The 12,007-nt window shown below is 42.3% G+C and overlaps 1 protein-coding gene across 2 annotated transcripts in view; it reads right to left on the bottom strand.

Moving 5' to 3' along the window:
- runx1 (RUNX family transcription factor 1) overlaps positions 1–6,404 on the bottom strand; it is a 30,447-nt gene extending 24,043 nt beyond the window's left edge. The window contains exons 1-2 of one of the 2 annotated variants that reach the window (XM_084004431.1): positions 6,222–6,404; positions 4,957–5,074 (exon numbers count right to left, since the gene is read on the bottom strand). In XM_084004431.1, coding sequence (XP_083860557.1) covers positions 4,957–5,014 — 58 coding nt within the window. In that variant the 5' untranslated portion in view covers positions 5,015–5,074; positions 6,222–6,404. The remainder of the gene's footprint in view (positions 1–4,956; positions 5,075–6,221) is intronic. The other variant, XM_084004433.1, reaches the window with a different exon arrangement.
- Positions 6,405–12,007: the final 5,603 nt, after the last annotated feature.

The raw sequence follows: 12,007 nt of genomic DNA, 5'->3' as shown, positions 1-12,007 counted from the left end.
GGAGGAGAGATGAAAAAGAGGGGAGGAAATTAAGGGATCTTTATTGGAGCTCCGTCTTCCTGCTGCAGCTGACGGACGAGGACGGGAGGAGGGAACGCTGTAAAAAATGAGGCCAAGCTTTACACCCACAGTCGCTGAGTCCCGATCCCGACTACGTCCACTTCTTCTACGCGGTCCGACAGATTCACGATGTTGTTCGGATATCGGCATCGTTCCATTTAGAATGAAGTGATACATTTAGCATGGCTTTATTTTCAAATGAAATAAATCTGGTCGATGTGGGAATCCACAATAAAAGCACCCGCTGAACATTTTTTACAGGGGGAGGTGCAGAGATCAAACGGTAGAGCCCGGCTGTGTGATGTGTGGCCAGATCGCCACATGGGAGCCACTGTGTGTGTGTGTGTGTGTGTGTGTGTGTGTGTGTGTGTGTGTGTGTGTAGGTGTGTGTGTGTGTGTAGAATCTGAATAAAGGAGAAGATGGATCCATAGAAGGAATTCTGTGCTTATTCCCAGGCTTCAAAATGAGAGATCACAGCTGGACAAATGACCCAAAACACACACACACACACACACACACGTCCTCTCCTCCACCTGCACTATGCCTCATGTATATTGAATATAGGATGTTTATCCCAATTCTACTGTAGTTGTTCTGTATTTATAGTATATTCTGATATATTGTTGCGTATTTGTGTGATATGTACATTTACTGTCGTTTTGGATAACTGGCTGGTGTAAAAACATCAAAAAGTGCAAGTCTGTGGACATAAAACACAACTACAACTCCCAAGGTGCATTTCAAGCGGATAACCTTTTTTTCTCTCAAGATATTCACATGTCATAGCAAACAAATATTTAAATATGTTTTCTAACCTTGCACCAGTGATGGTGAAGGTGATGTTTAAGTACACAGTGACCGGTTGAGTAACACAGTAACCTGGAGGGAGGAGGGGGAGGAGCTTCTGGTAAAACGACATCACTAATTTCTCATAAGTCCTTCCTTCATCTCTTTCATCCCTTTTTCCATTCGGTTCACACTGACTTTCCAAAATCAGCAGCATGCTGGGAAATCTCTGTCTTCCAGGACTTAATCGTTTTAGATGTAAAAGTTCAAATATTGTCAACTTCTCAGATCCCGATCCCGACCAATCAAATCGTGAGGATTGGAAGACAAGAGATTGTGGGATTCCCCGTATTGTTTTGTTTTTATAATATAATAATATAAAAAAAATATATCTTGTTTTGCTCCAACTCCTTTTTCTTTTCACACACACACACACACACACACACACACACACACACACACACACACACACACACACACACACACACACACACACACACACACACACACACACACACACACACACACACACACACACACAGTTGAAGTCCAGTGAGTCGTCTCTTGTGGTTATTTATTGTAAAACTCTGCTGGGTTTGTGGCTTTGGTAAGTGTGTGTGTGTGTATGTGTGTGTGTGTGTGTGTGTGTGTGTGTGTGCGGTTTACCAACATGGCTAACCAATACACTGTAAATGCAGAACTGCATAACACACACTGATTCTCTCTTTCCCTATTTCTTATTTGAAGTTATTCATTTATTTCTACATTCAAATTGTGCCACGTTTATATATATATATATATATATATATATATATAGAGTGCGTGTTGAAAGCAGTTAACAGCAGCAGTCGTCTCGGCCGCTGGTGTTGAATGTGAGGCCTTGTCTTTCTAACGGTCGCTCTGCCACAAACATCCTCCTCGCTTCCTTCTCCCCTCACTATCTCCTCTGTCTGTTTCACACACACACACACACACACACACACACACACACACACACACACACACACACACACACACACACACACACAGCCAACAGACATTTTGCAACTGCAGTAGTTGTGTTAGGTTTAGACAACAAAGCTACATAGTAAGGCAGAAAAAGGTACTAGGTATTATAACATTAATAATATAAATAAATTATAATAATTGTTGTTGTTATTATCATTTTATGATCATATATGTATATTTTCTTTCTCTGCTATTTCCTAATTTTTTTCAAATCACTATTTTAGTATTTGTATATATATATATATATATATATATATATATATATATATATATATATATATATATATTTATATACCGGTATGCCGGTATATACCGGTATGCATAATTGGGTTTTATGTTCTCTTGGATTTTGTGAATTTTCTAAATGTATACCATTCCGTGCAGACATCATTCTAATTCAATAATATAATTATAATAATTGTAATAATAATAATTTTAAATAGTTTTGATGTGGTGATTCTTTACATAATTTCAATTATATGAATTCTGTCACTGCAAATTTAATAATTTGTTTTTTTTTGACCAAACAAAAGAACTTCTCATGGCTGTTTGTCCACTTCTGATTCTGGAGTCGGAGCCTGATAAAGTGTTTTCCCAACGCTCCCGTAAGTGTGCTTTGACATAGTAGTAAGTTATGAATGTGAGAACGCTCATATATTAGTGTTGAGCCTTGTGAACATCACCTCTTTTAAAAAAAAAAAAAAAATCAGCCTGCAGCAGACCTGTGGAGTTTCCTCTGTTGGGCTTTGCCGTGTCCTGATAACACAGTGGGCTGCTGTCTCGGAGACACACACACAGCAGGTGGAGCGTCCAGATAACCAGAATCAGCCCCGGACAGGCGTTTGGGCAATGCAACCAAAGGTGAAAACAATGGCGACAAGTGGAAAAGATGGAGAAACGGCGTAAATAAAAAATGTCAGAAAAGCATCAAAACAAGCTTGGGAACAGTTTGATATATGGGCTGCAAACTCAACACACGGATGATGGAAATGTAGTGTTGTGATGATTGGAGGAGTTACTCGCTGACAGCCAATAGACTTGCAGAGCTGGAAACCAATCGGACATTGATTCTTAACCGCCGACGGGTTAACCACATGTGATTGGATCGGCCTTCGTCCTGCGTGCTGCGGTTTGGATCATCTCAATGGGTTAACACAATCTCCGCCGCTCACACTGTGGTGACACTGGGCCGATCCCAGCGACTCTTGGCGTGCACGCATTCCTGCCTCAAACCACGGTTGCAACGTGGCGGAGTGACATAGTGACACACACAACACTTGGTATTTTTAAACATTCATGCATGGATCAGCAAAAGTCATATCTGGGTGAACGTCTAACCCAATCCTTCTTAGAAGTGAAGCCAATGCTGAAGTGCCTTAAATGTGCATTCTCTCAACCGGCCATCAGTCAGCTTTACAGCTAAGTGTCAAAATCATCTTAGTAGCGACCTGTCAATCACAGGTAGCCCAGCCCCCTAAAGCATCCCCTGCTTTCTGGTCTGTTGGACTCTAAATGGACCATAATGTACTAAATGAACATCATGCTGGATTGAAGAAGACTTTAAACTAGAGATTGACACCAAAAACTCATGTTTACAATGTTTACTGAGATAATAAATTAAGGTAGTTTTTTAGACTTCCATGCAGTCAGACTCATCTTTCATTGCAGTGCTCTCTAAATCTGCATGCCTGAGACGACCCATTCTGCTATGCTGGTTGTTTCTCAGAGCCGGTAGGATGACGGTTAAAGCGGCGTACCAAGATTGAACAGGAAACACACACACACACACACGAGCTGTCACAAAGTGTTCTTGACAGTTTCTGCAGCGAACACAACCACTGCGGGAAACGCCCCATATGGGGTTTCCGGAACATTTTTTTTTCTCTCTCCATACCATCTACATCAACCACTCTAATGATATTATATCAACTGCAAGACTTCAACCTGAAGATACATCCACTCCTTCATCTGTTTAATGTCTACATTTACTATAATAAGAGAGCAGCTATTTGAGGTAAAGTCAATTTGGGGTTGAACTTTTTCCATTGAAAACAGCTGCCTTCTGCTGCTGACAACACAGTTAACGAGGACGGAGGCTGCAGTGAAACAACGAGCTTCATATGCTGATTATTACCTCGGGTTGAGTAAGATGGAGAAAAGCGAGTGGTGGGAAAACGAAGCAGGCACGTACAGTCATCCACCCAGCTGCTGGTTGATGCAGCAGGAAGGAATGCCGGCTACATTCCTCACTCTCCTAACTACTGTCCTCCTCCCTGTTAGCGGGAGGCTGCAGGCTCACAAAAACTCTGCTGGTTCAGGATATTCTCTCACGTTGGCGAGAACCGCCAACGGTTGCTAAACCGGCGAGAGATGACTTGTAGCAGACTTGCAGCTCACAGAGGCAGAAAGAACAACAACGTGGCCTTTTAGCAACCAAATCTCACAGAAATACAACATAGTCATCAGCAAAGTGAGTGAGGAAAAAAAATGATATTCACCATTTCTACATAGGTTCTATAAATGGAGCCTTTTTGCCACCCCCACGTGGTTCTCAACATGGCGACGGCTAGCAGCTAACAGTGCAAGCAACAGTGCTGGTGGAGCTACCACCACGTCTGAAGCTCAGCCTATCCCTACCTGTACGTTATCGTATATGTTGTTTGTTTAACCGGTACAAAAAGTGTTAAAACGCAGTCTTTATGGTAAGCTATGCTAACCAGCTACGGGTTATCGCATTTATTTTTATATTATATTATACTTGTGGATCTTCCCATCTAACCCGAGGTAAGAAAGCAAAGAAGCACACTATTGTGTTTGGGAATGGGAGCTTTTCGATTTTCAATGGCTATCAACAATAGTGTTAGCATTAGCTAGCCTATGGCTCATGCTCACATGCAGTTCTCTTTGTATAACATACATGTATAACATGGGGCTATGAGTTAATTGTTAGCACCTATGCAATGTTGTTAATGATCTAAAAGTTTCTACCAAAGTGCAGTATGAAACCACATGGTTACTGTCTCAGATGAGAAACATTCAAGAAGAGAAACTAACCCTGACTGAAATACACCACAACCAAGCGAAACAACCAACACACCTACCTCGTCTGAAAGCTGAGCGGCAGGACGACAGTGACTCAAAGATACTGTTGGATGCCATGAAATGATTCTTCTAAAGAAGTTTCTTCTTCCTCTCCACCCTCTTTCATTTTTTAAAAATCTGTGACACAAACACAACGAAAGGTCAAGAGGAGATCCTCCAACATTCGTGGCCAATCGCTAAACCACAAACCACATGGACGCATGTGGGCGTACAGGGTATGTATGTAAACTCATCATTGACTAACACCAGGACCTAATGAGCATGTATCATACCGTCACACTGGTTTACAACTGAAACATGAATCTAACAAGTGGTTTTTGGTGCGTAATATATTTCAAAGTTTCATTACCTGAAGTGATGTGTGAACCTCACGGTAGTTAGCGAAATACTCATGAAATGCAATCTATTGGGTTTCGTTTATGGGGAACACAAATTGTCAATTTTTCTTTCGTGTCAATCCGGATGAAACAATGCATGCAACGCGAGTTTTTGGACACTACTTTGTTTTGCTAGCCTAGGTATTAAAAGTGAGGTAGCTAGCTGCCTACATAGAAAGGGGATAGGACCCAAATGCCCGGTGGGCGGACGTTGCATAGTTCCCTCTGTGATTAAAGCTGTGTAACCTCAGCTCCATGTTTGTAGTTTTCTGCTCCTCGTATCTGGCAAGACCGTGTTGGTCAATGTGCTTCATTGCAGATAAGCTAAACTTCTCAACCGCAACGATTATCTTGTTGAACACCACACGGAAAAAAAAATCCATCTCTCACTCTCGACTCAAACTGTCTCCACAACCTGCACTGTTGTCGAATCACGTGATTTCCCTCCTGTTTTGTTATTGTGGCGTTGGCAGCACTGCTGGGTTAGCGTTAGCAGCACCGCTACGTTAGCAGCACCGCTACGTTAGAAGCACCGCTGCGTTAGTAGCACCACAGCTGCATTAGCACCACGGTTAGTACCGCTGTAGTCTGCAATCTACGAATGCTAGCCAAAAAATTTGAAGGGACATCTGCAGAAATTGTGTCACAAATGAGGTGGATGGAGCTGTGTGCTTCTGCTTAAATGTAGCTCATCTTTTTCCATTTTTAAAATAGCAGGAAGGAAGGAGTGAATGGGTGACGTCAAAACAAGACTATCCGAAAGAAGTTTGAAAAGGGAATCGCCTGCTAGCGTTCCTTTTTTGAATGCCGAACTTGTGATGCAACTTGTGCATGATAGATTAAGCAATAAAAGGAGGAGGAAGAGGGTGTGTTTGTGGTCCTCTTACCCCAGCCGAGGTGTCCCGGTCCTGGGCAGAGCAGGTAGAAAAGCTCCTTGTGGTTTTTTTCCAGTCGGCGCAAAAATAATCCCCCAAAACTCTTTCAGTCTTTCTACCTCTACTCGTGGTGCCTTGTTCCTTTTCTGCTTCCGCTCTTTGTCGCCGTACACATCTTCCTTTATCCCTTCATGACTCTCTCTCTCTCTCTCTCTCTCTCTCTCTCTCTCTGTCTCTCTCTCTCTCTCTCTCTCTCTCTCTGTCTCTCTCTCTCTCTCTCTCTCTCTCTCTCTCTGGTTTTGGTATGTGGTTCTCGAAACCCTCTTGTTGATGACTTTTGTCTCCGGAGTTGATTCTCACCCCGTCACCCAAGAGAGATCGTCTTACTCTTCTATTAATCTGGCATTGTGGAGTAATGCATGAATGTGTCTGTGTAATCAAACGAACCACCTGCCCCCCCACCCCCCCTCCCCGCCAACAGTTTTCGCCGAGGAAGTAGCTGTGGTTAGAGCAAGCGAACTTGGCGGGAGAGGGCGTTGCGGTGTGTGTTTGCGAGCGGCCATATGTGCGTTTGTGGTTTGTCTGTGTGTGTGTGTGTGTGTGTGCAGACGTGATGAAGGTTAGTTGAGAAGAGAAGTGCATTGCAAGTAATAGAATGATTGATGAATCATCAATAATAATAATAATAATTATAATAGTAGTTGTCATAATATATATAAAACATACTGCTTATCTATGTACCAAAATTATGTGAACCTAAACCATCATTTCCAAAACTGAACCGTTGTTTCCTGTGAACTTTATTTTGAAAAGCAATGTCCATGTGGTAAGTGACACGTGTAAAACCGATGCTAGAGGGTTGCAGGGCGCCGTAGTTTGAAGTTTGGCGCTTGTTGGTACATGAGTGCGGGATCATATTTTTAACACCTGCTCGTTAACTATCTGTAATTAGCCTTTTGAGGTGAGCGCAAACACATGCACACAGGCAACTTGACCCTCAAAGACACGCCCCCTTACACCCCGACACCTGCACTGACACACTTCTACCCCGCCTTGACTCCGCCCCCTGCCACCTCGGCACACAAACAGCACCAGGACAGGTGTTGCCCCACCACAGCAGGTTTAGGTTTCTCTATTGTTTTCTAAATTTGACTCGTGGAGAGGCTGGCTAGCGAGCTAGCTAGTTGCTAATTCCACCGTGTTTTTATGCTACGCTGGTTAAAGCACAGAAAATGACAGATAGAATTGTGCTTTCCTGCACTGTGACAATTTGACTCCTGTCATGGCTGTTTGGCTACTAAGCTAGCTGGCGTGCTCATTTCACCATGCTTCTGTGCTACCCTGTTTAACATACACGAAATGAGCAGAATAAAGCAGTGAGTTGTAAGCGATATGGATGTGCTTTTCTACGTATTAATTTGTGTACTCTGGTTAGTTAGCTATCTTGCTAACTCCACCTGTCTCGGCTCAGGTGGGTCACATGTCAGTATCGTAGTAAAGCGGCGCTTGACCAACATCTTTCAGGACCGAGGGTAGCTGAGGACCGGGTTGGGAAACTGTCCTACTGTATGTCCTGGGAGAGCTCCATGGGAGGCTGCTCTCTCACTGACCCCTGACCCCTCCCAGACACAACATGACCTCCAGCTGCAACTTCCTGGGTCACGCTGGGGTCAGACACCGACACAGGGGGCTGAATCAGCGATCGCTGTGTGGAAGAGGGAGATGATTATTGTTATTATGTAATAATTTGGTTGGTGATCGTCTTAAATTTCATTCGTCCAATATGTTGGTTTACAAAGCTGCTTTTTAAACATACAGACAGATTATAATGTCACACTTTTTAAATGCAAATTAGTTTTTTTAATATCTTCACATTATCTCTCACTGTCACTATAAATGCTACACCATGTATACATAGACTGGAGGATTATTTATAAAGATCTCTCTTATGTGCTGCATATCCATTCGGTATGTATTTATTTTCTCTGCTTTTTGTAAAGTTTACAGAACACTTGACTTGTTTTTCTTTTTTGTTGAAAAAAAAAATGATTTGCATCAAATTCCCTTTTTTGTGCGTGTGCATGCTTGGCCAAATCATTTTGTTTTTCTGATAACAAAATAAATGACTAAATAGCCAGCTAGTTGGCTAATTCCACCATGCTTTCATGCTACATTTGTATGCATGTTTTATTTGAGCATCACACATATTCAAACGTGACCCTAATTCCAGGTTGGAAAATGTAGGAGCTGATTAAACAGCAGGAACGCGATTGGTTCTTGCAGGTTATGACCAGCTGTCCTCCATCCCTCCTCCTCTTCCTCCTCTTCTCCAGCTCCTTTCTCCCCCCTTCCTCCCCCCCTGCACCCCACAGAGCTCCCACGACATCAAACCCCGCCATGTCTAGACCCCAAGCTCACATGTGTGGGGGCATGTCGCCGTGTGTGTTCTTACCAGCTGCTAAAATACAACAGTTGAAGTGGCCTTTGAATTTATCAACAAACAAAAAAAAAAAAGAAAAGCTGGACGCCGTCCAACGCAGGCTCCGTCGACTGCAGAGTGGACCGAATTACAGACGTGTCCAGACTTTGAGTCATAAGACCAGACTCCTCTGTCCTCACTGGTGTCCTTTGAGCAACAGGGAGACGGTTGGCTGGTTTCAGCTCCATAAAACTACAGTGTGATGCCTTCCAGTCTGGAATGTCTCATAAACGCTGACTGTATCCCTCATATGCTTGAATAATAATAATAATATCAAGAATCAAAGGGGTTAAATGAAGAACGTTGTAAATGAAATATGACGACCTCTGAACAGCTTATTATGTAGTAATGGTAGCACATAATTCCATCATATAACAGATCATAAAGATGGGGATGCACTAGGGCAGGGCTACCTTGTGAGTGACTACCGTTGCTACCATTGCGATAAGATGACTCTTACACTTAGCTGTAAAGTTGACCTTGAGTTGAAGCTAACTTTGTTAACACACCAGAATCCAGATGGATCCTGATCCAGTAAGGGGTGCAGATCCACCCGTCGCTCCTCCACAGTCCAAATATGGTCACTTCCTTTCACTGGTTGCAAAAATGCCAAAATGCCAAACTTGAGGTTTCAAAACAAACCAATGGGTGATGTCACCATGACGACATCCACTTCTTATATACAGTCTTTGTCAACTGTGACATTTGGTCCAGAAAAGAAAATATTTCCCTGGAAATGTAATTGAAAAATTTAGTTGTATGGAAATGTCATTTTGTCAGGGTTAGGGTTGAGTTTATGCACCCAATTCTTCTTTGTGTCCATCTGATAAACGTCCTTTATGCATTTTTGAAGCATGATGAAGTTAACACTGCCAGACATCATGCATCACTGCAGCCAAACAGGAAAGTAAGGGAGATTCCCAGAGTGGCTCGTTTATTTAAGGAATTCATAACAAAAGAATAAAAAACATATATATAGTTCCTTTTCTTTATTTCAAATCAAACAGATAATTGAATTATATGCATGGGATCCCATGACACCATCATGTATTTTCTTTATGTAAGAAAAAATATCTGCATGTATTTAGTGTTGCCGTGGCGATGGTGTCATGAATACTCAGACATTAGAATGACTCAGTGTAAAGGCTGAAGTAAGAGATGTTTTTTTCTGGATGGCTTCCATCAGTTTTATCCACCAAATATAAAACAAGGTGACACAGTTATCGATCAGTTATCAATACAAATCAGAAGCATGATTTAAGACTTTACTAATCACCATCATTTTGGAGTTATTTCAGCGTCCGTTTCATCTGTTTATTGCTATTTAATCACAGCCAAATAGTTTATTTTGGGTTCATCCAGCTGTAGTAAACCAGCAGATGTGTCTCTTGCTGCAAAGATACTGCAAAGATGCTCAAATTCCGGTGTGTAGCGGGAGGAGAAAACTTGCGTGAACACAACAATTGACACCTGACGTAAATGTGTCTGTAACAGCGCTTCCCAGGAACACACACACACACACACACACACACACACACACACACACACTGGCTGGGTTTATACTCCTCTGTTCCACTGAGCTACGGTGATGTCATCAGTGAGCGATCGTTTAGCCATCCTGTTGGACGGCGTGCGATGTCTCGGTGTAACAGATGTCAGTGATGAGGCATCGTCTGAACAACGCTGGCCTTGAAGGACCAGCGAGACCTGCTTTGTTCCACTTATGGCACAAACATGACTGCAGAGGTGTGTGTGTGTGTGTGTGTGTGTGTCTCACAGGGAGATGCGAAGGAGATTCCAGTGCCTCCATTTTGATGACTCAGCAGCAGGAGGGGGATTCTTCCAGTAAAACGCCTCCTCCTGCACACACGCACACACACACACACACACACACACACACACTTTCTCGACACATGTATGAGGGGAGACGTAGGAATATATGACACACACACACACTCAGAGACAGCTGGTGCTGTCATTCATTCAGACATTTGTTGTCTCCATCAGCTGCATATGGATATGAAGCTTTTATATGACGTAAATATAAATTTTTCTATATAGAGAGGCTAAGTCCCGCCCCTTCCTGTAGGCCACAACGGGACATTGTTTTGGAAAGACATATGTACGGTGTTTGTCAGTTTTCAAGTCCAGAGAGTCTCCTATTGTAGTATAACTGTGTATATATGTCATTATGAATATCTATATATATAATTACTGGAATATACTTTAAATAAATACACATTTTATTAATGTCATAAACGAACTGTGTGGGAAGCGTATGTTTTATTATGGAATTAGTATTTTAGTCGGTGCGACAGTTTGACATTCATTTGAATTTGAAAATGCTCCCTTTATAATAAGTCATAATTCCAAACGGAATATGTTTGCATGATTCATATCAGATTAGGTGTATTGTCATATCGGTAATAATGTGAGCGGTGGAAATACACAACTGGAAACTTGTGCTTCCAGAAGTGAAAAGTAACACATACACACGATCCAAAAAACATAGGATTATTAAGCACACACACACACACGCACACACAGAAGCCATCTAAGGCTAATGAGGGGATGACTGCTGAGCCTTTACTGTATCTCTCTGTCAGTGTGGAGATCGGGGGTTGGCAAACAGAGCATGGCAAATGTGATAATTGGTCCCAAGTGGTTTTCAGGAGTGTATTCCTGTGTGTGTGTGTGTGTGTGTGTGTGTGTGTGTGTGTGTGTGTGTGTGTGTGTGTGTGTGTGTGTGTGTGTGTGTGTGTGTGTGTGTTTAAGCCTTTGTTTGTTTGTTTATTTGGTCTTTTTGGAGAAGAGTTTTTTTTCCCTTTCTTTTTCTACCATATACATTTGAGTAAAAGTTTGTTCCCGTTAACTTGGTCGGAACTGACAGGTCGAGAAACGGCTAATGCAAAGAGGAAGGCGGTTAGGAAAAGGTCATCCAGGTCGCCATGGAGATAACGAGGGCAACGTATTTTTGTCGTGGATCGAGTTCACTCTTGACGTATCGCAAGTTAGTTTCAAAGGAGTCTGCGATGTCCAGGTAGGGAGATCTGAGTGGTTGAGGGATCCACGATGTTTTTCGCTAATCGTAACCACGTAGTTTGTTATGTTTTTTGTATTGTTTAGTTTTGTATGTCAACCAGTTTAAAACGGAGTTTGTTCAGTCCAGAATAAAATGGTAGAAAATAGTTGAAAGCGCTGTTTATTCATTTAGGAATGTAAGAAAACAACAAGCGCACTTTCTCAACAAAACACAGAGAAGCTCTCATAACAACACACACAGAGGGACAGTGTTAGCTGCTATATTAATGCACCTTTA

Source organism: Eutrigla gurnardus (genome assembly GCF_963514095.1).
Source record: "Eutrigla gurnardus genome assembly, chromosome: 24".
In the NCBI taxonomy this organism is placed as follows: Eukaryota; Metazoa; Chordata; class Actinopteri; order Perciformes; family Triglidae; genus Eutrigla; species Eutrigla gurnardus.
This window is presented reverse-complemented; position numbering and strand designations above follow the sequence as displayed.